The 26,596-nt window shown below is 47.8% G+C and overlaps 2 protein-coding genes and 1 long non-coding RNA gene across 4 annotated transcripts in view; 1 reads left to right on the top strand and 2 right to left on the bottom strand.

Annotated features, from left to right (window-relative positions):
• The window catches only part of CD151 (CD151 molecule (Raph blood group)), a 63,146-nt gene extending 44,824 nt beyond the window's left edge, over window positions 1-18,322 (bottom strand). The window contains exon 1 of one of the 2 annotated variants that reach the window (XM_048854952.2): window positions 18,126-18,322. The gene's annotated coding sequence lies outside the window, so the exon portion shown is untranslated. The remainder of the gene's footprint in view (window positions 1-18,125) is intronic. The other variant, XM_048854953.2, reaches the window with a different exon arrangement.
• Window positions 16,934-20,385, top strand: LOC142072485 (uncharacterized). The gene is made up of 2 exons (XR_012668859.1): window positions 16,934-17,083; window positions 17,165-20,385. It is a non-coding gene; the product is annotated as an uncharacterized LOC142072485 (long non-coding RNA).
• A 3,161-nt stretch (window positions 20,386-23,546) lies between these two features.
• LOC125638803 (late histone H2A.1-like) lies at window positions 23,547-23,948 on the bottom strand. Its single transcript, XM_048854956.2, has one exon. It carries the CDS (start codon window positions 23,946-23,948, stop codon window positions 23,547-23,549), a length of 402 nt encoding a protein of 133 aa, XP_048710913.1.
• Between the last annotated feature and the right edge of the window lie 2,648 nt (window positions 23,949-26,596).

The following is a 26,596-nucleotide window of genomic DNA, read 5'->3' as shown; positions in this document are numbered from 1 at the left end:
GGCCATGAAAGAGCGGCCATGACAGACTGCAACTGGCTCTTGAGCAGAGGGGCTAGACTTTGGAGGTTGTGGTTGGCCACTGCGGCAGGGGCAAGTTGGAAGACTGCTGTTAAACCTGCTGTTAAAGGGGTAAGGATGGACAAGAGGGGCACTGCCGGAGGGCAGTGTCCTGAAGTAGATGTTGCCGAGCGGGGAGCAACACGAGTCCGGGTACCAATGGGGGAGCAGATGATGGACGGGACACCACCGGCAGAGGGAGCTCCACAATGGACAGAGCTAATTCCCAGATGTGCCAGCGGGAGACGCAGGGGTGGTCCCCAAGCCAGGCATATTTTTGGATCTACATGCAGTGTTAGGTGTACGCCAATGCTGGCAGTTAGTTATCATGCAGTGATAATTCACAGTTATTAGACTTTAACCAGAGCAATAAAACATATTTTCAAGAACCACTGGAAGATGCAATAGCTGCTAAGGTGCTTCTATAGCCCCCAGAGTCGTCACAGCAACTGGGCAGGGCACCACACCACCATTAGTGTATTTATCCTCACAACACTCTTGTGAGGTAGAGCAGCACTGTCCCCATTTAACAGAAAGGAACTAAGGCACAGGCAGACTAAGGCCTTGTCTACACTACCAAGTTTTGTTGACAAAAGAATTATAGAATATCAGGGTTGGAAGGGACCTCAGGAGGTCATCTAGTCCAACCCCCTGCTCAAAGCAGAACCAATCCCCAATTTTTGCCCCAGATCCCTAAATGGCCCCCTCAAGGGTTGAACTCACAACCCTGGGTTTAGCAGGCCAATGTTCAAACCATTGAGCTATCGCTCCCCCCAATGAATGCATACACACTGCAATGTGACTTTTGTCGGGAAAAAATGCCCGGTTTTGGCAACAAAATACACCCACCCCCATGAGAGACACAAATCTTTTTCCTCTACATTTTTCTCAAAGTGCCAGTGTAGACACCACGCTTGATTTTATCACTTTAACTGGCCGCCCTGAGGTGTCCCACAATGCCCATCGCGACTGCTCTGGTCAGCAGTTTGAACTCCACTGCCCTGCAGCCACGTAAACAACCATCTGCCCCTCCCCCTTAGAAGCCCCAGGAATTTTTGTAATTCCAAGAAGTCTCATCATATCTTTCCAGGTGACCATGGCAGGTTACCACAGCAAACACTCTCCTGCTTGGACCACTGCGCAGCTGCTGGATCTGGTCAGTTTATGGGGAGAGGAGGCTGTGCAGTCACAGCTGTGCTTGAACTGTAGACACTTGGATACCAATGGGCACATTTCTCGAGGCTTGCGCGAAAAGGGTATGATCAGGACATGCTGCAGTGCAGAGTGAAGATAAAGAAACGGAGGCAGGCATACCATAAGGCAAAGGAGGCAAACCGTCGCTCCAGTGCTTCACCTAAGACCTGCTGATTCTATAAGGAACTAGATGCTATCCTCGGTGGCGACTCCACTTCCAAGAGCCCCGTAGATACTTCGGCAGTCCTGGAGGCGGAGGAAAGAGGACCTAACCTGGAGGACGAAGTTATTGATGAAGAGGTGGAGTTAGACGACTATGTGGAGCTCCCAGCGGGGTTGCCCGATGGGACAGGCAGCCAGGAATGGTTCTCCACTCCAGAGGTGACTAGCCAGTCTCAGCAGTTGCTCTCTGGCGAGCAAGAAGCAGAAGAGGAGAGAGGCCTGGTAAGTGGCTGTGGTTTGTGTAGTGTGGAGGTGGGTTCAGGGTCTAGAAATGTGGGAGGCTGGCTGTGTTTCTGTGAGCTGGACATTTCCCTGGGTAGCTAATCAGTACGGCGGAACAGGGTGTTGATGCATGCTGACATTTCTCGGGAATCCTCCAGAGGTCTCCAGGAAAGTTTCCGGGAGGTACTAGCAATCCTCTGCCGAAGGTTTGCTGCTTTGTTCCTTCCCCTGTTGCAGGAAACTTTCCCGCGCCATTTGGCAATCACTTGTGCAAGGACCAAAGCGGCACACAGGCGAGCAGCATAAGGAGCAGGGCGGAAGCCACAAGCATGGAGTAGATGTGCCCTCATTTCCCTGCTTCCCTTTAGCAGCGAGATATCTGCTACAATGACCCCCGCCTGTGGAAAAGTGTGGGGAATTTTAGAATTTTTTCCCTAGTCAGCTGCACCACGACCCTTGCAGAGTGTGTGCTTTTTTCCCCCCCATGTGCAGCACCACTCCCCCTCACCCCCGCCAACACTCACCGTGCTTTGGGTGTTCACAGAGATGTGTGCCTGCCAAGGGTCAGTGAGAAAGTGATTGTTATGTTGCAAAAGATGTATTTAACTGAAATATTTCAATGTTGTGTGTGAGTTTAACAATCCCACTTCTGTGCATTGTCCCTTGTGTTTTGGCAGATGTGGCCTTCAGGAGCACCCCACGGACCCCTGCCGAGCGTCTCCGCCAGATAAGAAAGTGCCCAAGATGCAGCAAAGAAGACATGTTCTGGGAGGTATTGCACTACTCCAATGCAGAGAAAAGGGAATACCAGGATTGCTGGAAGCTAAACAGCAGGACAGAAAAGAGAATCAGGAGTTTATTAAGGATGCTACTGAGTGGATGATTAAAGTAATGGAGTAGAAAACGCAGGTGCTGAAGTCCTTAATAATGCTGCAGACTGAGCAGATCTGAGCCCGCCCTCCCCTGCAGCACATTCAGAACTTTTCCATGCCACCCTCCACCCCCTCCAAACTCCACCCACACAGTCCTTTCCACGATCTGGGACTTCTCGGTTTCCCCTTCACTACACCCCCTTGGAGAACTTTCCCAATGACGGCTGGACCTACACACAGCTATGAAAGTCTGCCCTTCCTTGGTTTCTCCTTTCCCAGCAGACATCTGGGTGTTTGTGTGTGCCGTTTCTTGTGCAATAAAAGCAAAGTTTTTGAATTATAATATCTTTATTTGTTCTCTACAAATTGAGATAGTAGGCACTACCAGTACATACACAGAGAGTTTAATCATTTGCTTACTAGAATGTAAAGCCCAAAATGTCACCATTGCTTCCTAGGAAAACTACACGTAATGTAACATTGCAGCACCCATCACAGAGATCTATATTACTGGTTCTCATTTTCAAAGTGTTGCCTCAAAGCCTCCCTGATTTGAACTGCCCCCCTCTGGGCCCTTCTGATAGTCCTGGTATCTGGCAGCTAACCAGTCTAACTCAGCACTCCACCCCGAGCAAACCTTTCACTCTTAGCTTCACAGAGATTATGCCATGTACAACATGCGGCTATGACCAGGGGAATATTATCTTTATTAAGGTCTAACCTGCCCTAAAGGCAACGCCAGCGTGCCTTTAATCTGCCAAAGGCACATTCCACTGTCATCCAGCACCTGCTCAGCCTGTTGCTGAACCGCTTCTTACTGCTGTCCAGGCGTCCCGTGTAAGCCACTTGAGCCACAGATGTAAGGGGTATACCAGGTCTCCCAGAATCACTGTGGGCATTTCAACATCCCCCACTGTAATCTTCTGGTTTGGAAAGAAGTCCCCACTTGCAACTTTCTGTACAGGCCGGTGTTCCTGAAGATGCGTGCATCATGCACCTTCTCGGACCACACCTCACCGATGTCAGTGAAATGCCCACAGTGAACCATGAGCACCTGCAATACCATGGAGAAGTACCCCTTCCTATTCATGTACTCAGTTACATGGTGGTCCGGTGGCAAAACTGGAATGTGTGTGCTATCTATCACCCCTTCACAGTTAGGGAAACCCATTTACGCAAACCCATTCACTGTTTCATGCACATTTCCCAGAGTCACAGTCCTTTGTAGCAGGATGCAATTTATTGCCCTGCACACTTGCATTAACACAGCCCCAATGGTTGACTTCCCCACTCCAGCCAAATTGGTTCGCGACCGACCGGTAGCGGTCTGGAGTCGCCAACTTCCACACAGCGATTGCCACACGCTTCTCCACTGATAGGGCGGCTCTCATTCTGGTGTCCTTGCGCCGCAGTGCAGGGGTGAGCTCCACTCACAGCTCCAGAAAGGTGGCTTTCCGCACCCAGAAGTGCTGCAGCCGCTGCTCGTCATCCCAACCCGCGTGATAACACAATCCGACCATTCAGTGCTTGTTTCCCCAAGCCCATAAGCGACTGTCTACCCACTGCGCTGTTCGGTGAATGCCAAAAGCCATCTAAAGTTGCTCCTATCTGGATAGACTCGCGGGTGCCCAACATGTCTCTGGTTTCCATTTCTCTGAGGGCTCCGTTTTTGAAGCCGGAGTATCTCCGGCTATGATTAAGGCTTTGAGTAGCTCTCTCTCTCTCGCTCGCTCTCTCTTTTTTCCACAGTTGAAATCATTTACTAAAAAAAAAAAAAAAAAATAAAAAATTTTAAAAAAAATCAAATATTGAGCCTGTTCAAGGGCGAATTAAATGATAGTTCATCTTCTGAAGCAGTGGGAGCCTCTCTCTCTGCTGCTGTAGCAACAGCAACATGTTATGTGCAGCAAACTCAGGACTGAGCTGCCTCTAAAATAATCCTCCTTACAAGCAAAATTAACACCCCCCGTTGCTAGAAACAGAAGTTCCTTCCATCCCTCCCTCCCCCTCTCTTTTGCAGCAAACTTTAATGGATCGACAAAACCATTTACTCAGCTGTTTGTAGAGCAGCCTGCAAACATCACAGGGAAGTATCAGCATGTGAATAAACAAGGGGAAGGCATGGGCTGTTTAAAGGCAATTACAAGCTGGCTGAGTGCCAATGTTAGGAGGGGCGGGGGAACAGCACACTCAAACAAGCTGTAAATCAAAAACAACGAGGAGTCCGGTGGCACCTTAACGACTAACAGATTTATTTGGGCATAAGCTTTCTTGTGGGTTTAAAAACTCACTTCTTCAGAGGCATCCTCCTCATTGTTTTTGTGGATACAGACTAACACAGCTACCCCTCTGATACTTGGCACCATTCAAGCTGTAAATCAGGTTCCTCTGAAAGATGCCATACTCCTTCTCTGCCCCCGTTCATACTCCACTGTCCCTACAGGTACCAGTCAATGCTTCGTCACTAAGGAACTGTCGACACACAACTTCGTGCTGCTTTAACTATACCGGTACAGCTAAGGTGGTGCCACGCCTCGCAGAGCAGATGCAGTTTTAGCAGTATGCAAAGTAGACTCTGAAGCCACCTCAGCGAATCACGATCCTTACTGAGAATTAATACACCACTGATCTGTAGCTGAGAGAAGAGATCCACTGCATTCCAGCGCTGTCTGTTAGTCAGCACTCTGATTATGGCTGGGAAATCCTGGACTGGATTTCTGCAGCTAGCCGACATGGGGTTTCTTCCATCCTTCCATCTCTCCGGTTACCCCAGAAGGAAGGAGGTAGCCTCATCACAGAAGAAGTATAAAAGCAGTTTTGGGTTCACTCCCTCTATTTTCTCCCCATAGAGTTTAAGGCCAGAAGGGACCATTAGATCATCTAGCCCAGTGGTTTTCAACCCTTTTTCATTTGCGGACACCTAAAAAAAATTTCAAATGGAGGTGCAGATCCCTTTGGAAAACTTAGACAGTCTGTGGACCCCCACGGGTCTGTGGACCACAGGCTGAAGACTATTGATTTAGTCTGACCTCTTGTATAACACAGGCCGGATGATCTCATATAGTAACCCTCTATTGAGCCCAATAACTGATTTGACTAAAGCATAATCTTCCAAGTGAAGACTGGACGCCTTTCTGAAGGCATCAAGAGATGGAGAATCCACCACATGCCTCTGTTCTTTATTAATAAACTTGTTCTTAGTTTTACTTTAAACTATCTCAGTGCTATTATATTAAATATAGAGAGTACACAGCTAACCTAGCAGGCTGGTGTATACACTGTCTCTTTCGGGGCAGCAAATGTAATAATTTCCGAGTATCCAGTGAGAGGGACTAGAAACTACAGACAGACATCTCTGGGGAACTCAATTACTGGGGTTCACTGACTTCTACCTGCAAAGCAAGGTTAAGACTGGAGGATTTTCAAGGAGCTTGTGGTTGAAGAGGACAGACTGGTGTGGCAGGGAGCTGACACAGTCTAATCGCCCACAAAGCACACTGGCTAAGGCAGAGGAATAACACAGCGGCTTATGGTTCTGGGCTGCCCTGAGGAGAGCATAATTTGAAGAGGGGTGTTGTGGATTAGTAGCTAATGAACTGGACTAGGAGTCAGGAGACCATGGTTCTATTCCTGGTTTTGCTACAGTCCTACTGGGACACCTTGGGCAAGTCATGCTCAGTGTCTCTGTGTCTCCTCTCAGCATTTGCCTGTCTTGTCTATTTAGATTGTAAACTCTCTCTCTCTCCACACACACACACACACACACACACACTAAGCCTAGCACAATGGGGCCCTGAGTTTCACTGCTGCCTCTAGGTGTTACTGTAACACCAATAATTAATAATGAGATCTGGATTGGAGACTTCGATTTTTGTCATTATTGAGTACCGGCAAGTTATCATTGTGAGCCAGATCCTCAGTGAGTGTAAATCAGTATAGCTCCCTTGGCTGATTGACACCCGCTGAGGATCTGCCGTGTATCTTGAACAATGCACCCACTTCCCCTAAGCTCCATGGGATCAGATTTTCACTTCACCCAATCTCCCAGTCTAACTAGGTGACCGCACTTTTCCATCCCCCTGACCAGAGCTGTGGTGTTTAAATTCGACCTTTAAGATCTCAGCACTAAGAATGGGATCTTTCCAGTCCTCAGTTTTTAACAGAAATAGTGAGAATTTTCAGGAAAGCTACGGCCAAAGTGTCTAGAAGTGACCAGTGATTTTTAGATGCCTCCATTTTTGAGTGCCCAACATGGTGATAATTTGAAGGGGCCTATTTTTCAGAGGGCAGGAGCTCAGCACTTTCTGAAAGTCAGGCCCTTTTAAGTTGAGCAACTGAAAAATGAGGCTCATAAAAAACAAACAAAAAAACAACAAGCCCAAGCCACTAGTCATGTCTGCAAAGGTTGGCTTAAATCTAAACGTCATGCTGAAAGTAGCCATGACGACCTCGCTAGGCTCTAATTCCATTCCTGTTGAAATGAGTTGACGGGTAGGTTGCTACTGACTGCAAAGGCAGCAAGATCAGGGCCGTACGAGTGCAACTGAACAAACTCCTCACATCAGCCTCACACGAGTTACAAAACAGCATCTGGCTAGAAGGCCCCATACAATCAACCTGGACTCTAATTATCGCAGCACAAACACAGAGAAGGAAAGAATCTGAACAGGGAGCTACAAGGAACACAAGTACAGGCTGGCCCAAGGGGGGTGGGGGCTGAAATACAACCTTGCTGCGATATTAATGGCCTTGGGCTGTGTGCTGGCTCCCCTCCCATTGGCCAGAGATATTTAACACTCTCAGGGCTTGTCTATACGGGACAGTGTCACCCGTTATACAGGTAGAATTATACCAGTATAGTTACACTGAAAGAGTTACACTAGTGTAACTCCCAGTGCGAACAATCCCTCAAGAGTGGATGGTGAAGAGGGGCAGTGTTTGCTACACATCCCAGAGCTTGCATCTGAGGACCAGGCACAGGGAGACCTGCACCCTTCTCCAGCCACTACAGCAGCAGGTTTCCTACAGTACTGATACCCAACCTCTGGGCTCACACAGCAGCCACAGGCTCAAGGGAAAGCAGTCAAATGGTTTCTCCTCCCCAAACACAGAGAAAGGCCTTGTCTACAGTGTGGATTTGCCCTGACTTCAGCCATCTGAGCAGCTGATACCCCTACAGTAGACATGGGAAGCTGGGGGGTTTGTACTGGAGCAGTTGCCTCAGTGGTTGGCAAATCCCCGGTGTAGGCAAGGCCAAGGGTGGGAGAGGACTCAAACTGATGTGCCCCCTGAAGGAGGAGAGGTTCCTAAACTCCCTTGCATATCACGGTGTGGGCTTCCTGGGATTACAAGGTGACTGGTGTCAGTGGGGCTACAGAACCCAAAATACAGCTTCAGTCTAGAGGGCAGCTCCGCCTCTTACTAGGTTGCATTTCAATACACCTTTGAATTCATCCCTTCCCACTCCAGGGCTTGATTTACTGCCACTGCAGAGAAGTCTGCAAACACACAGGCAAATGTTTTCCTGTTGTTATGCAGTTACTTAATCAGAAGACAGAGAACCAAACAGGGGGAAGAGGGTGGGGATCCAAACAGGGTAGGAATCCAAACAGGGTCTTGGTTTTTTTTAAAGACAACATGGCTCAGAATGTTTGAGGCACCTCAACCCACCGTGTTATCAGTTCTATCTAAAGCACCTCCTTCAGCGGGGGCACTTACAACACAAGCATTTGCACAAACTAAGAGCCCCAGACGCTGCTCTGTGACTGCATGCACAGCTCCCCTTGGCATCCGGGGGAGTTCAGGGTGCAGCCCTCAAGCAAGAAAGTAAACAATTAAACATGGGGCAAGGCACTGTTGTCAGGGGAAATGGATGTTAATTCTTCCCTTACGGATTCCACGGAGGCCAATGCAAGATACCAAGAGAGATTCACAACCCATGACTCACTCCCACTGCTCCTGGCACCTAAACTATGCTGCTGGCTGGACAGCATGTCCAAAATCCTGGCATGATTTTGTTTGCATAGCTTGGGCCTACCCAGCATGGAGATTCTGCTGAAGTCTTTCTTCCACTATATTTCTTCCGCTCTTGCATTACCTTCATTGGAGACAAAAGCACCTTTGAAACACAGCTCTGCACACACCAAAGGCAACATCTGCTTTTAGAATTTAGGGGTTACTAATCAGCCACTTAAAAAAAAAAAAAAAGATCCACAACACACACACAATTTTAAAAAGTCACCAGAAATTCCTGCCTCCAGTTCCTCCTGTCCCAGATTTTCACTGCATTCTGTGTGGGTTAAATGTGCTAAACTGACATCAGTAGTCTATTATCATTTGTATATGGTATCTGAGCTCACTGTGCCATTGTGCTGGGTGCTGTGTGTACACAGAGTAAGAGACAGTCCCTGCCCTGGAGAGCTTTCAGTACGAATAGACAAGACAGACAAAGAATGTATTATTATCCTCGTTTTCCAGACAGAGAACTGAGGCACAGAACGGTTAAGTGATTCACCCAAGGTGACACAAGAAGTCTGTGGCAGAGATAGAAATTGAACCCAGATTTCCCGAGTCCCAGACTAACACATACAATATAAGCAATAGTATCAGACTGATACCCTCTGCCCCCAGTAGTGTGATAAGCAGGAGAGATCACCCCTAGCTCTGAGAAGGGAGCTCAGCCTCTCTGCTAATTTGCTGAGAGTGCCAATAATGCTACCTGGACTGGATCTGAACCAATGGCCTAAAGACTCTAGATCCCATCATCAATTCAGCCCCCCTATAATAAGAAGAGGCCCTGAAACACGTATCAGAGGCCTGAGCTAAAGTAGTGAAAACTTTGCTGATATAAAGCAAAGTTAAGTTGTGAACAAGAGGCAGGCCCAGCTCACAGAATTTGGCAAGCACAGGGCTGCTATTGCAGAAACACACATTCCTAAGTAGTGCTAGGCACAAGAATATATACGCAACCACATTCTAGAAAGGTGACACCAGAACACCTCAACACCAAACACATTCCCCAAAGATAACAGGAACACGCTGACCCATCTTAAGGATAAGGTCAGGATGACAGCATGATGGATAGAGATGTTTTGATCAAATCTACAGGTACAAGGTAATGGGTGGCATCCTAAAAGGTCAGAGGGTGGCACCCTGATACGTATGGGGCAATACGTAATTTGTTTGTATTGGTGTATAAAGATGTATCTCAGAGGGAGCGTCTTTCGCCTCCTGAGGGGGCAGTGGGAAGAACCGCCACTGACTGAGCTGTGTCCATTGTCACGGGCATACATGGGCTAGTGTAACGGTAGACATTGATCCGGGGAGCTAGGAACGTGCTTTGTTGGCAAAAAACCTGGTTGGATGCCTTCGTACCTTAATGGATCTTGTGGTCATTAGGCAGTTCTCTGCGCAGAGCTGTGACAGCACATAGAGAACAGACACACATGCAGCCAAACATCTAACCACATCCCCTTCTGCAGGTTTGTACACTGAAGGGGATTTAGTGCAGGATAATGCTTTGGTAACTGAGGAGCAAAGAGGCCCAGGAAAAGGTTCTGATTGCATCTCACAGCAGCTTAAGTCATTACATTTACAAGAGTCTCCGCAGCTTACAGACTCCCACTTTTATTAAAGACCTTTTACAGCAGCTAATTATTTTCAGAGAAGATGCTGATTGGTCTGTTAATGGCGCTGACCTTCTGCCAGGGAGAACGGTCCTCAACTCACACAGGACCCAACCCTGCCCCAGCTTTCCATGGCTCAGTATCATTCAACACAACCCAAACCCGGCTTCAGATACAGACAAGGAATGTGGCACCGTGATGTAGCAGAGGCCTGTAACAGAGCTGGCTGACATAAGCCGCATTCACTGTGCTCATTTCTCAGACTCAGATTTCGAATACATTAGTGACAACGTCTCGCGAAGTTCTTCTCTTCTTCCATGCCCACTCTGCCCCTGCAAAGACTCACCCAGGAGGGGGGCGCCGCAGTTGTAATTTCAACAGCATACACTGACACCTACATCTTTATTGAGAACAGGAGCCTTTCACGCTGCCCCTCCAGGAGCAGCATCAGTGAACGAATGGACGCACACAGGCCAACATCTCTTTCAGTGCCCTTCCTCCCTTGAGTACACGCGCTCTGCACACTCAGCCCCCTTGGGGGACATGAGAAAAGTGCACTGAATATCTTACGCATCTGGGGTGGGGGGGAAGGGGGAGAAAAGAGAAAACAAAAGCAGACTTTGCACGTTTAATATTAGGCTCCAGCACCAGATTAAAAAAAAAAAAAAACCAGCATCTAATGCCAAGCAGCTACTTTGTTCCCAGCTTTCAGCTCTGTTTGTTCCTGCAGATCATAGATACTGTTGCCAAGATCAACCCACAGGTCTGGCTAACACCCGCTCTGGTGCTGCACTTACTGTATGTCTCATTCCGTTTTTCCCAGTGGCCAAGGTGCAACACACAGCTGACAGTGGCATAGGTGGGTGACCCAACTCCACTGGGCAAAAGGGACAACTTTGTTATTAGCCTCCATAGTACGTACTATCCTATACCAGAATTGCCCTGCTGGATCAGATTGATGGCCCATCCTGTCCAGTATCCTGTCTCCCATACTGGACAGCATAGGTGCTGACTTTTTACTTTTCCCGGGGATGCTTCACCCCAAGGCCCCAGCCCCACGGCCCCGCCCTTTCCGACCCCTGCTCACCCACTATTTTTCTCCCCCATGGGTGCTCCAGTCCCAGAGAACCCCCGGAGTTGGAGCCTATGCTGGACAGGACCAGCTGCATCCAAGAAAGATGCAAGAATGGAATAACCTTAGCTCATGTGGATAGTGGCTGGCATGTGCCCTGAAGCAGAAGATGACAGCTACATTTTATTATATGCCTCCAAGACCCAAAAGCACTTTCAGTCACCCACAAGGATTATTTTACCAACTGCTGAAATGTAACCATTGCTAGAGTAGAACCAAGCAGCAACATCCCACAACAGTTTACAGCAGAAAGTGAAGAATCCCATCACCTAGACCTGCAAGGGGAATTTAGGGTGGAAATGAGGATGGCGCAATGTGGCTGTGACACCAAAGTGAAGGCCATGACTCTTGCAAAAAGTGCAATACTTTAATAATCATAGTCCTGCTGTCTTTCCTTTGCTGTGCAGTAGTTTATTACACAGTAGCCAGGGCACGGGGTTAATGTGACTGACTGAAGTAGCTTCCTCTGCATGTCAAGCTGCTGAGATCATGAACAGAACAATCCAACATGCTGGTACGAGCAGGTTACTGGTAAAGACTTAGGCACCGGGATGGAGCAGGAAACGAGAACATACTGTCACTTACGCTCTTAACAGAGCTCTGACGCTTCTAAACAGGGGCTGGGTGTGAACTCCCTTCGCGTCACAGGGAAGGAAGACCTAAGACTCTTACCTGCTCTATTGCCAAGGAACCTCATTCTCAGTCTGCAGTTCCCCATCCCCTCCAGGCCTCGTCCCACCCTCCATGTGAGTGAACCCCAACTCAGGGCACCATGATGGCGGGGGGGGGGGTATTTCCCCCAGATAGAGAAGTTTGCAAACCCCCATCCAGGATGGCTATGCACACACAGTCACCAGGCTCCCAGAAAGGACGTATGCGGGAGGAAGGGAAAGCATGGCCATGTTGCAAAGTAGGATTGGCTTCGTTTATTAGGCTTGGTTGCAGTCAGAAGGTGCGGCAGGGAAAGGAACACATGGGGTGTAAGAGATTAAGAGGTGTACGGTGCGTCCCAACAGCTGAGAGGACACGGAGGAGGGGCGGGGGAGGGGGTGTCAGGGAATGCAAGAGATGGAGGGAGATCAACCCTCAGGTTCCTGAAGTTTTGAAACTGTCAAGACTAACTTACTTTCCTGGTCTTGGTGGGAGCCCATTGGGACTGTTATGATAGGGAGGGGCCTGACTTATTGGTGGAGCACCCTGATTCATTCTGGCTGACACCAGTCCTCTAATCTAACTTGTCTGGGACACATGGCCCAGCTGCAGCAGCAGCCCCCTCCCCCGGAGGTAACTGGGCATGGAGACTAGAAGTAGGTAGAGAGTAGAAGGCTCTTGACTCCCATAAGTAATTGGGCGGGTAGGAAATGGGGGAGCAAAAGCAAAGAGAGAATAGCAGAAATGCCGACAGAGGTTTGCAGGGCATGGAGCAAGAAAGGGGAGACGTGTAAGTGCCGCTCTTTTCCTTTCTGATCCCACTCTTTCTTCAGCTTGTGTGTGTTACCTATGGGAAGTGCTGCACTGTATTGCATGCACTGGACTCTACCTGCTAGAAACTAACATGCGATAGGGGTAAGGGCAATGGCGACAGCACCACAGCTGGAAGCCAGGTGAAGAAGCTACAATGAGATGCATGGCGAGATCTGACAGGACAGTTTGCTTTCTGCTAATATTGCTAAAAGATGCACAGAGGGTAGAGATATCCAGCTGTTTTCCTTCCCCAAAAACTCTCACTGAGGGGAGTTTTAAAGTAACACTCACATTTACTATAACACATGCATATTTAGCCAGAGGCAGAAGGAAGTAGCTCCCTGCAGCAAGCAAGGGCCAACATTTTCTGAACTAATTAGAGATTTTTAGGTACCTTGATTTTTGGCCACCTAGCTTGGGACATCATAAAGGGGACGACTTTTCTGAGGGTGAGCAAATACATAGTTGCAGACTCTGTAACATTCTCACAGAGTGAGCAGCTACAGCAGTCGAGCTACCATTATTATTAGCTTCGTATAATCCAATCTGCCTCTTGAGAGCCATATTAGCCCTGCATCAGCCACCCAAGGCAGAAACATTGTTCTGCTCTACAAAGAAAGGTGGCAGCCTCTCTCCATCCCCTCCCAAAGAATCTCTCACTTAAGCCTAGGAAGGCCACACTGGAAATGTCCCTTGTGGAGCCAGGATTTAGACAGGAAGCACCTTATTATACTTCAGGAGAGGCAATGTTAAATAACCCGGCTGCTACTCTGAACCTGTCAATGTTCAGTGTGTCAGCATAGCACCAGGCTGAGTGGGAGCGTGCCTTCACTAAGGCAGGTTCTGTAATCATTTCCAGCCTGGCGAGATGGGGGCGGGGGAAGAGAAATAACACCCAGAGAAACAGCCCAGGCTGCATCTAGGCAAGGGAGAGAGAGAGAGAGAGAGAGAGAGAGAGAGTCTGTGCTAGCAAAGGTCATCACCACAGTTACTGCATTTGATCAGCAAGAGCAGACAGTGCAGGGAGATCTGGGCCTGCCAGAGAGCCTGACGGAGGTGAGACACCCACAGTCCAAAAAACCACTGGTTTCATGAGAGCAATACAATATCACCCCCTCCGGCCACCGCACTGCAAGGATGCTGGTGACCATGAGTGCTGTTGCCACACATTTTACAAGATAATGTTGTCTCAGAGATGTGCTCTGAGCACAGCTCTAGAAGCCAGGAATTTTGTTGTTCTCATCTTAGTTCTAACACTGACTTTGCAGCTGCTTTAGGCAAGTTACTTAATTTGTCTGCCTCATTTTCCTTATCCATAAAATTGCAACAACACTTCCTTATCTTGCAGGCCCGTCAGCAGGCTTAAGTGTTTGCAAAGTGTTTTGAAGATGGCAAGTGCCATACAAATGCTCAGTACGGGATACCCATAAGGTGGTTCCTTTAACCCCCACAACCCCCAGAGCAGGGTGCAATCAGGCCAATCTTGCTATTAGGGAGTTCATCCTAAACAGTGCTCTGCTCCCTCTATACTGGCTGCACAGAGATGAAACCATTAGAACAAGCATTTCTGAAACACACCTGGCCTCCGCAGAAACAACACCTAGGGGAAGGGAGACTTTGATGCCCACCCACTCTGGCAAAGAGGGCATGGGGTAGGAATTGAGAGCACGAGGGGTGCAGCTGAACTGAGCAGAGCAGGAATGAGTGAATGCAGAACCGGTTTGAGAACCGTAAGAAGAGCTCAGAGGAAGAGCCTAGAGAAGAGGAGAATGAGGTGGGGAGGGCTGTTACATGGGGTAACCTATCTCAAAACTACAGCAGGGCTGCAAGGCCTTTGTACCAGTGGGAGTGGAAAGTCTCATGGTGACTCTGGTAGACTGAACTAATAGGTTCTTTTGGACTTCTCTCTTGCCTTTTGAGACACCAAACACAGGGAGACATGGACTAATTGATCTGGCACTGTAAAGTGGCCAACTAGAGAATGCTCAGAAGCTGTTTCAGAAGCTTATACAAATAATACACAACAATTTCAGGTGAGGCAGTGAAGAATATTGAAACTATGGAGGGAAAAGGAAGTGGTATGAGAGGGGTCAGAAGCTGCAGATCTCAAAAAACAGCTTAGCTCTCCTGGTCACAGTGTGGTAGTCTGTTACCATAGGGATCTGCTGAGCTCAGTAGCGTTCACTTCCGTAACAGAAAAGTACAATTCCCTTTCCTGCTGGAGGCACTGGGTTTGTTAATCATGTTGATTTACAGTAGTGCATAAAAGTGCCACCCAAGAACGCAGCCCCATTGGGCTAGCAACGTATAAACACAGTAGTAGAAGATGTGACATTTGATAGCCTACGTCAGCATAGCTTAAAGTCAAAAAGGCACCACTGTGATCAAAGTGTATGAAACCTTATTACGTTTGTTAGATCAAGTAGAGCAGCAGATCAGTCACAGCACACAAAAGCTGCGCCCATTTTGCCCTGAACTCCACTTTCCCTAGCCTATGGCAAGAGGCAGGTTAACAGCAGCCAGGGTGGATAAAAATTAATTATTTAAAAAAAAAATTTTAAAAATCTGATTTTTTTTATTTAAATTGGATTTTTTGGATAAAAAGGTTTTTTCCTCAAAAAGCAATCTAAAGACAGTTTTAATTAAGATACATTATAGCTCAAAGATATCATGGAATAGGGATTATAAATTCTATTGTATGAGACAATATATTCATGTAATGTTTAAGAAAAGTTTTGTAAATGAGTTCCAATAGTTCATGGATTACGGACCCAATCTTATGGGGTTCCAGGGGCTTCCGTATAGATTATTTAGGTTAATCTTTCTATCTACCCAATGGGACTCAGTGCTCAGTCTAGAAGATACCATCAGAGACGCTTAGTTTGCAGTTCTCAAACTGTGGTTTTGTCTCTCCAGAGATAACATACTTGTTAAGAGCAAAAATGTTTTTAAATAAATAATATATAGAGGTGAGAAATAACAGACCGTAACCCTATTGTCCCTGTGCAAATTTGTGTACACAGAGTCAATCCCTTACCTCTCTCTAAAAGTGCAAAGTTTCAAAAAGTTCAATGAACAGAAGGTTGTTGGGGGCAGAATAGATCTGGACAAGGAAAAAAAGTCTGGAGATAAATGTGAGAAGGGAGGGACAGGCAGTACAAACAAAAGTGAAACTGTTTGAGCAGCATATTCCAGAATTCACTTTTATGTAGAAATCCATGATTAAATCGAGTCTCCCTGACTAAATCAAATCCACCCTGACAGCAGGGCTATGGTAACCCACAGAGCCTAAAGGCAAACTATGTGCTAGGTGCTATAAAGTGTTGTCTTCCTACCTTCACTGCAAACTAATACCCAGGGGCTGAGGTTTTAACTCAGAAAGGGCTTTTCTGAGTCTCCTCCATCTGCAGCAACCAGTTTTAGTGATGCCAAAGTCCAGGGACGGGGCAGACCTTTCAGCTCTGTCTTCATGTTGATTTAAACAATTGAGAGAACTTTTGGTCTGCATGTTAACTAATGATATTTGTCACGCTAGAAGCCTCCCTCAGAACCTAGGCCACTGTTAAAACATCATGGACTGTAGAAGTCAGTTTTCTGAACTGGGGTCCCAAATAGAAAAGGAGGACTTGTGGCACCTTAGAGACTAACCAATTTATTTGAGCATAAGCTTTTGTGAGCTACAGCTCACTTTTGCATCCGATGAAGTGAGCTGTAGCTCACGAAAGCTCATGCTCAAATAAATTGGTTAGTCTCTAAAGTGCCACAAGTCCTCCTTTTCTTTTTGCGAACACAGACTAACACGGCTGCTACTCTGAAATGGGGTCCCAAATGGTTGTCTTGTATGGCATAACTTTACCAAAACTTCGGCCACCATGCATCACCTCTGTAACCTTTAATTAAACCCTTGATCCGTGGGAAGGGCTGATCTTTAGCACCTTGTGAAACCCAAGAGCGGGAAGGGGGGAAGCAGAATAAGTTACAGGGATTTTAATAGGGCATCCAGAGGTTTCTCCGTTAAATATACTCCTCCTCAATACCAACAAGCTGCTGCAATGGGATGGATTCATGATCAAGGGCTTCTATGATCAAGACATCCTGAAGGCTGTCTATCCTTTACACTCGATGCCATGAAGCAAAGCCTGCTGGGGAAGGCTCTGCATGTCAAGGAACAAGGGTGGTGCAGCTACAGTAACACCCAGCCAGCACAGCGCCTGCCAGTTTCAAAATGGGAGACAGGGAGAACAGAGGAGCAGAACAAGCAGAGGATGGAGCAGAACAGTTGATTGGATTTCCTGGTAAATACGTTCTCTCTTCCCCACCCCACCCCACGGATTTCACCAGTATTTCAACCTAAAGCCCAGATCTTATTTATCCAGAAGGGGAGCCTCAGACAAGCCAGAAGTGAAGAGAGAGAAGCTCTATGCAACTAAGTCAAGAGACGACACAGAAGCCCTGTGGCAAGGCGATCGAGGAAGTCGTGTTTTTAAAAAAGGCAACCACAACTCAGGAAACTCGCCTCTCAGTAGGGAGGAAAAGGGTTTGGCGACTAAAGCCGGCCACAGGAGATCACCGACAACGTGTGCGCCCTGGGGCAAGTCCCCAAACTGCTCTATGCCTCCGATGGCTGCAGAGAAATGAGAAGGGAGAAGTCTGGATTTCGCACGAGGCACCGCCTAGGCTGCATGGAAATTCGTGGCCTTCCAGGGGACAGCGGGGCATTGCCCCAGGGGGTTGGGATTTAGGCCGCTCTTGGCGGGGGACGCTCTGAAGTCACGGTCTGAGCCAGCAACCTCTTGAGTCACGCAGTGGTGAAAAGAAAAAAAACGCCCAACCCACGGCATTTTTGTACCTCGCCGAGTTCGGGATTGTTGCAGTTTAAAGCGCCAGTGAAACCTGCCTTGCAGCAGGGAGAGCTCGGCTCTTCCCAACCAGCCCTTTCGAAACCTGGAAGCTGGAGACCCTTTGCAAGGCGAGGAAGAGTTTAGCCACCCCCGTGTAAACAAAACGCGTCTTGGGTTGCAAGGGGACACCCACGGGAACGTGCTGTACCGCGGCCCCCCTCTCTAACAATACCCAGCTCGGGGGAAATCCCCGGCAAGCGTTTCACGTGCCCTTCGCTGACTCAGCCCGGCAAACCCAGGCTCCGCTCCTCCTCTGCTAGCCCTGGGAAGGGAAGGGGTGGGGCGAGGGGGGCAGAGGGCTTCCTTTGTTGCTGCTGTTTCAGGTGCGCGTCCCCCTGCCGGTCCCCGCGCCAGCCGCTCCTTGCTTTGGCCATTGCGCGCTTCTCCCCTGCAGACAGACGCAGAGGCTGAGCAGAGCCCCGCGCGCTCCCTTTACCTGGTCCCGGCGAGCCGAGTCCCGAACCCCTGGGGCAGGAGAGCGAGTCCCACCTTCCCTCCGGCAGAGCGGCCGCCGCAGTGAGACCCGGCAGCGCGAGCCCTGCTCTGCAGCCGCTGCTCCAGACCCCTCCCAGTCCCCGCAGCTCCAGCCAGCAGCTGCTCCAAGGCTTAACTGTTTGAATAAACTCTGATCCTTCTCTCCCATAACCCAGAGACCCCTAGTGGGCAGAGGGACTATAACTGCCTAGTTTCAGAGTAGCAGCCGTGTTACCCTGTAGCCGCAAAAGGAAAAGGAGGACTTGGGGCCCCTTAGAGACTAACCAATTTATTTGAGCATGAGCTTTCCTGAGCTACAGCCCACTTCATCGGGTGCAGCCTACTGTGATCTGGAGGCAGAGCAGCTCGGTGTAAGCTTGAGAACTTGTCTCTCTCACCAACAGAAGTTGGGCCAATAAAAGCTATAACCTCACCCACCTTGTCTCTCTAATAGCCTAGTTTCAAAGTAACAGCCGTGTTAGCCTGTATTCGCAAAAAGAAAAGGAGGACTTGTGGCACCTTAGAGACTGACCAATTTATTTGAGCATAAGCTTTCGTGAGCTACAGCTCACTTCATCAGACTCACATGGCTGCAACAACACTGCACTGAGCACCACAGAGACAGTGAATCCCGAGTCAGCGAATAAGAGCATAAGAAAGGCCCTACTGGCTCAGACCAAAGGTCCATCTAGCCCAGCAGCCTGTCTTCCCATAGTGGCCAAAGCCAGGTGCCCCAGAGGGAGTGAACCTAACCAGGTAATAATCAAATAAGACACACCCCCTCTTTCTGTTTTAATTTTAACTTATTTTTTTATTCAAAAGACTAAGGCAAACTGGTCATTGAAAGTTACCAGCTACTTCAGCCTCAAGAAAAGTCAGCTGTACAACAAAACATTTGTTCTGAGTTGTGTGTGTGTCCACATGTGTACCTGTACACACTTTTCTGCCACATTCCTAAGTGGCCAGTACACTTTGAGGATCAGACTTAACCGTCCAAACAGCTGGAGAAGGGAGGGGCAGGAGGAGATAAAGAAGAGATGGGAGGAAAATGCTTAGCCTGTGATTTTGGACACACGTTGACGGCAGTTGTGGGTGCCCAATTGGAGCCGTCAGCATTCAGCACTTCAGAAAAGTTTCTGAACCCTGTAAGAACCTGATAACCTATATACTCCCGTGTGCAATATTGCCAGCTGCAGGAGCTCAAATGTCATGAGTCAGGCCCCCAAAATTGAGGGTTGTTTTTTATTGTTTTTAAAGAGATAGATTGTGGTTTTGGGTCTGTCCAGTGACCTTCCCCATAGGCCTGGCAAGAACAGTATTGCCAACTCTCCCAAAGTTTATAGAGTAACAATTTTTACACATATACACACCCACTCACCCCACAGGAGTTCTCCCTGTGTGCCTGTAGGGCTCCTTACTTCTCCCCAAGTCCCAAGATTCCAGTTAATTCTGCACCCCAAGACTTATTCACCCCATGTGACTCTCTGTACCTCAGGGGGACACCCTACACCCCCATGTTCATCTTTATAAAATGATTATGTGGTATCCAATGCAAAGTTTGTCATGTTGGGTGTCTTCAGAAGGCTCATAATGCACTGAGCATGGTTTTTATAGTAACTGTTACAGTAAGGTTATAATTTCATGTATATAGTTATGAGGCTGAAAATGTATCCTCCTGGCTTAAAGTAAGCCCATGCAAAAACTCTCCAAGAACAGGGAGGCAGTTCACACCTCGTCAGGGTATGGATGGGACAAACCTAGCTCAGCCTCACAGGAACAATGGACACTGGCTTAGGCAGCAACAAAAGAATCGGTTAGACCCTCGAGGGAGTCACCCTCTTCCTTTGGTCAGTTTGGGACTGCAATCAGGTAATGCTCACCTGCCTCTGGGGGGGCGGCATGGCACACGCGCAAAGCCAGGAGGAAAGAAAGGACACAATAAAAGGGAGAGATTTTGCTATACTCTCTCTCTCTCCCACCTACATCTACAGACACCACCACCAAGGGACTGAAACGCTGATCAAAGGGGAGAGCCTGACTGAAAAGTAACCAGCCAGCCTGTGATTAGAAGCATCTAAGTTTTTAGGGACATTGAAAGTGTTAAGAGCAACTTAGAATGCTTTTTGCTTTTATTTCATTTGTCCAAATCTGACTTGTTACGCTTTGACTTATAATCACTTAAAATCTATCCTTAAAGTTAATAAATCTGTTTGTTTATTCTATCTGAAGCAGCGCCTTTGGTTTGAAGTGCGTCAGAGGCTCCCTTTAGTAGAACAAGCCTGGTACATATCAGTTTCTTTGTTAACCTGACAAACTTATATAAGCTTGCAGCATCCATACCTAGACACTGCAAGACAGAAGTTCCTTGGGTTGTGTCTGGGACCGGGGATATTGGCTAGTGTCATTCACTTGCAAGTAGCTGGGAGCAGCTTACATGCCAGAGACTGTGCATGAACAGCCCAGGAGTGGGGGTTCTCACAGCAGAGCAAGGCGGGCTCCCAGCATCAAAAATTGGAGTGACCTAGCAGATCATCGGTCCAGATAAAATGAGAGGGGAACCTCACACCCCAGCAGCCCCCACACCAATGCTGGCTATCCCCATCCTTCAGTGTAGCTCTGCTTCTCCAAGGGATCTTCACCAACTCCCAGCTCTTGGGGGTAGGGGGTCCTGCTGCAATTGCACCCCTTCTCTCCCTTCCTAGGCTTGTGGCTGCCAACTTCCTGTATTTTATTGGGAGTCTTATGCTATTCGGTGCTTTTCTTAAAACCCCAGCTCCTAAAGTCATGGGATTCCATGAGAATCTCACCTTTCATTTAAAAAAAAAAAAAAAAAGCACAAAACCAATGAGGAGTCCTTGTGGCTCCTTAGAGGCTAAGAAATTTATTTAGGCATAAGCTTTTGTGGGCTATCACCCACTTCATGAGATGCATGGAGTGGAACATACAGTAGGCGGGAATAAATACACAGCACATGAAAAGATGGGAGTTCCCTTACCAAGTGGTTTCTAGCCCTCTCAGTTAGATAGAAAAGATTGAAGAGGTTACTCAAGTGCCCCCTAAAGGCTAAAAACCAGAAGAACAAAGCAAGCAAGCAAAACAGTTTCATGATTTCTTTTATTTTTTAAAAAGGCATGCATGACTTTGGGCAGGGGCGGGGGGACCCTAAAGCATGATTTTTGCATGCTTGGGGTTGCCAATACTGTAAAGGCATTGTTGTCATACATACAAGTTACAGCACCATCCCCCTTTGCATCACATCAGCAAAATTAATAGTGCCTAGCCAAAGGTTGTGCCCTTCTCGAGACTCTAGTCGCAGGTATACTTTTTGTTTAAGAGACACTCACGAAGGAGGTTTCTACAGTGCAGCCTAGAAATTTTGTCAGACTAGTAGATTGCCTCATCCCTCCATTATTTCCCATAAGCTTTAACTTAAATGCCTCAGCATTAGGACATGCCTCCATACAAGGAACACCTCCTATCTGGATCTCCACCTCTGAGTCAGAATAGAGGTATCCCTCCTCCCAGCAAGGAGTGGAATAAATTCATACTACACTTGACCTAAGGCAATGGCCCAAGTCAGCTTATCAAGACCTACCTAGATTTGTAAAAGAATAAATCCAGTTGGTTTGCTTCATTGCTATTCATTCTTCAACATATAGTATCTCCATGGGATGATATTTATTTGGAAGACTGGCTGCCAGCCAGACACTAGACCAGCCCTTGGTGACTGAGGGTGGCAGCCTTGCACATTAGGGTCTTAGTGGTCTACAGGAGAGAAAAGAGGGAGCCTTCTCCATGCACAGATCAAAGGGGTAGTAAAATGTAAGGAAGAAGTGATGACTGGGAAGGAAGAGGCAGATTTTAAGTGTACACGCACTTGTTAAAGTAAGGGGGGAGAACTGAGGAAGAGTTCCTTGTCCTCTCCCTGGCTTGGGGGAGCCAGGTTCACCTCCTTTCCTGATTCAGGTAGAGTCCCCTTCCTGTCCAACCTATTGGAATCACTGTGTATGTGACAGGAAGAAAAGAACCGTCCTCGATTTCTTTCAGATCAGCACTAGGTGGAAGGGGGAGAGAAGGAGGAGGAGCAGGAGGGCAGGGAAAGAGTGTTGAAATAAAGCAGAGAGCACTGTGGAAGGAGGTCAGAGTCTGGGGCCAGAGCAGAAGTGAGCATGAAATGAAGAAATTGAAGGAGAAGGGAAGAGTGGGGGAATAATGAATAAATAAATGGCTACACTAGGTCCAGCTGGAAAGAGGAGCACACAGATATTTCAGTACTTGGGTAAGGTCAGATCCAGTCCAGTTTGGAGGTAGTCATGATACTTGAATACAGCAGACTGAACAGGTAGTGATAATACACCCTCTGTACATGCTTAGGACAAGGCAGTGAGGAGACAACCTAGTCTCACACCAGACTCCCCTAAGGCAGTAACCACATGGTTCAGTCTCGACACTGGGGACATAGGAGTTGTGCCTAGTTCTGGGCCAGTTGAACATTCTCCCCTAGGTTTGGGGTAGCACATTGATGTCATTAGTTGCGGGGGTAAGACCACCATGACGCCTCTCACATAAGGCATTTCTGTTCTCTGCCTGCCTTGCATCAGGACTGCCCTTCTCACTGCTCCCCTGCTGTAGGATTGTGGAAATACCAGTTTTCTGCAAGGGCCTCCCTTCCTCCAAATCCTATTAGTGGTTGTATTATGGGAGCAATTGAGATTAGGGCCCCATTGTACAAGGCACTTATCTAAGTAGACAAAAAAAAAGAAGAATTATCCCTACTTTATGGGGGAGGAACTAAGGCCCAGATCCTCAAGGGAGGGAGGCGCCTAAATGCCTTTGAGGATCTGGGCCTAAATGACTCGTTCAAGATAACACAATGAAGCCAGTATCCAGGCCATACCTAGGGAGGTGTGGGATCCAGGGCAGAAATGATAATTTGTCACTTCTGGGACCAAGCACGCCCAGTGCTGTGCAATCACACTGGTGGCCCATGGGGCCCCCCCAAAACAGGGGGCCCAGAGCAGTCACCCCAATTTGCAGTACCCAAGGGACTGCTCTGCCTGTATCAGAATCAGGACTAAAACCACATCTCCTGTGGCTAAGACACTAGACCAGTGCAGAAGACCATTTTTCTCTAAATCATACAAACCAGAGCTGGATTCCTTATTACAATCTACTGCATAAATAGGAATCACAAGAGCCAGATAGTCTAATAAACCTGTATTTCATACACCAAAAAGCGTATACAAATCACCAGTCTGAATAAATATTCTTTAGCAGCAATACACAAACCAAGTGCACCAAGTGAAGCCTGTAGCAGAGAACCCAGTCTCGGTGAGCCAGACCTCACCCCTCATTGCAAGGCTCAGCTGCAGCTGGAGGGGAGCTAGCAGGGGGAAGCTCTCTTTCTACTTGCAGACTTTTTGTTGGGTTTCTTGATCAGAAGCGGCTTCTCAATTCTGGGCGGGACACCTCCTTGTGGAATAGTCACCTGGTTGAAGAGTTTATGCAGTTCGTCGTCACACTTAATGCCCAGCAGGATGTGCCTTGGCATGATGCGGTGGTAGCCCTTTGCCTGGGTCACGTACCCTGCTGCTTCCAGCACTTCGGCACTCAGGTACTGTAGCACAGAGGCCAGGTAGACTGCAGCACTGGGGCTTATTCTCACGGCATAGTGCCCCTTCTTCAGGTACCGATGGACACGGCTCACGGGGAATTGCAAGCCAGCCCTCTTTGACTGGGATCTTGAAGACCAGGGCTTTGCCTTCCTCTTGCCGCGTCCAGACATTCTGTCACTAGGCTACAAGACAGAGGGAACTGTCACCCACAGCTGCCCTGGCCAGGAGACTTGCGAGCACGTGTGTTAAGCTAGATAGAAGCCCCAGTAGGAACAAACCAGCATTCCAACACTCTAAACACGGTGAAAGGGGTAGCCAAGGACAAAGTAGCAGCACAGTTACGATTGCTCTTTACCTTGGAAGCTGGAAAAATGTTGTACACCATGTTGGTCACAACTCGTTGTAGCCTGTGCAATAAATGAGAGCCTAGGTCAATAGCACAGGAAGTTAAAGGGTAAGCGTCCTGGGCAGTAGCTTGCATTAGAGAAGTTTTGGTGTCCAAGGCTGGGTGCCAGCTATTGGTCCAATATGTGAAGGAACAGATATTGCTCCTCTGGTCTGTGCCCTTTGCAGAGGAGAACTAGTTTAATCTGCCCCCACCCTTCTTTTTCACAGCTTCTCTGAACACCTACCGCACCACTCTCCTGTAGAGGAGCCCAGCTAGGTTGTGACGTTCATACTTTGAAGGCCTTCCCCTTTGCTGGGGACAGTTTCCCATGTGGCTGAGCAAACAGGCTATCAGCAGGGACAACAAAGCCACAGCGGTGGAAGAGTCTGCTCAGAAAACTGAGGGGTTAGGCTCTTCCTGTAGATTTTATCTGTTTTTCTCCTTCCCCCATGAGCCAAGAGCCTACATCCCTCCCCATCCCAGATCCATACTAGCCAGACAAGCCATATTTAAGGCTATTTCAGACTCACAGCTCTTGGCAAGTTGTAGACTGGGCCTTCCAGTGCTTTTTGCTGACCCATCTGGGGTAGGGGGGGCTTTTCCATTACAGCAGATGGCCTGAGAAGAGGTACCCCTGCCCTGTGGTCTCTCTTTATCAGTAGCCTAATTTTGCTATGGAAGAGGGACAGATGCTTCAGGGGTTTCAGCTGCTGCACCCAGCAATGAGCAAGGTAGAACCACACCAAGGCTCATTTGTGACACCTGGGGGTGCCACTCTCTTTACACTGCCTTGGAGCAGAGCTCCAGACCTATGTTTGGGGCTCTCACTTTGCCAGAGGTAGACATTAGGAGCCACTAATCAGCTTAACACCTGTTGGAGGGGGCACCATGAGACTGAATATTAAAAACCACGGTCTCACCCTACACCTTGGCATTTGAAAGCCCCCAGGGCCTTGCTGATATGACATCTGCTGTAGTGACAGAGAGACCCCTAGTACATGGGGAACTAGTTATAGGATAAAGATGGGTAACAATTTCTGTGTTTGGCGGGGGGACCTCTGTGAAGGCCTATGTTAAGCCAGGGAGCATACTCAGTATGAACCAAGGTGAAAATTTCAGGTTTGTATGGATTTGATGACCTCACTCCGAGCACTCATAAGCAGAGCTGAGAATTACAGGCTATTAGAGGCATTGCCTATACAGAGCTCACTGGGTCCAAAGAGAATTAATTGAAGGTAGACAGACAGACAGAGCCAAGCCACTTATTTAGGCACTCAACATAAGAGCATAAGTCTGAAATGCAGACTCAGTGCAAGATAGCTGGTCAGTTAGCAAGCACTTAGTACCATCTCTCCAGCCACCATACAGACTCACCTTTACGCATACCACACTTACACTGGTTCACTAGTGTCAAAGTGAAGTTCTGTCTGACCCAGGAGACTTATGCTAACAGCCTAAACTCATGCTAGAGAGAGACAGCCATATCCCAAGTCAAAGTTTAGAGAAGAATGCTTTGCCTGCCCCCTTTGGCAACAAAGAATATTATAGCAATCCACAGCAGTTGCTGTCCCCCTTACACATCTTTTTCTTTAGGTCTTTCCTGTTACTTATTAAATCCCTCCCAACATCATACTACCCCAGGACAGAAATCCTCTCCCCAGAGAGCACAATGCCTTCATACAAAAGAAAAGAATAAGCCAATATATCACCTCTAAGGTTTTCACACCATTTCCTCCTAGCAGCCTGTTTCTGAGCCAACAAATATTTCAAGTAGTAGCCTGCAGCTGGTCCTTTTTAACTTTCTCACCAGTAAGAGCCTCATTAGCACCACTTCCATAATACTTACTTCTAAAACCAGCACCTGGATTACTGACTATCCATTCATCCCCCACAACTCTAGGAGAGGTAAAGGGAGATGGTAAGTAGAGGAAAACATTAAAAATCCCAGACTGAGCTGGTCAATTTGCTGATTAGGAAAGAAGAAGTTATCAGTGGTTTGCTGTCAAAACTGTGAGACTGTATCGAGTGGGGTCTTGCAGGGGTCTGTCCTGGGTGTGGTACTATTCAATATGTTTGCTAGTGACTTGGATAATGGGTTGGAGAGTATGCTTATAAAACATGCAGATAACGCCAAGATGGGAGGCATTGCAAGAACTTTGGAGGACAGGATTAGAGTTCAAAATGACCCTGGCAAATTGGATAATTGTTCTGAAATCAACAAGATGAAATTCAATAAAGACAAGTGCAAAGTACTATACCTAGAAAGGACAAACCAAATGCACAAATGAAAAATGGGGAATAACTGGCTGGGTGGTAGTACTTCCAAAAAGAATCTGGGGGTTACAGTAGATCACAAATTGAATATGAGCCAACAATGTGATGCCATGAAAAGGAAGGCTAATGGGAGTTTTGTATCTAAGACATAGCAGG

The sequence above is a fragment of the Caretta caretta genome, chromosome 6, assembly GCF_965140235.1.
Source record: "Caretta caretta isolate rCarCar2 chromosome 6, rCarCar1.hap1, whole genome shotgun sequence".
Taxonomy (NCBI): Eukaryota; Metazoa; Chordata; order Testudines; family Cheloniidae; genus Caretta; species Caretta caretta.
Note: the sequence above shows the minus strand (reverse complement) of the source record. Positions and strands in the feature narration are given on the sequence as shown.

Bases quoted from the DNA above. Each gene is read 5' to 3' on its own strand.
- LOC125638803 (XM_048854956.2), bottom strand. From the start codon at position 23,948: ATGTCTGGACGCGGCAAGAGGAAGGCAAAGCCCTGGTCTTCAAGATCC.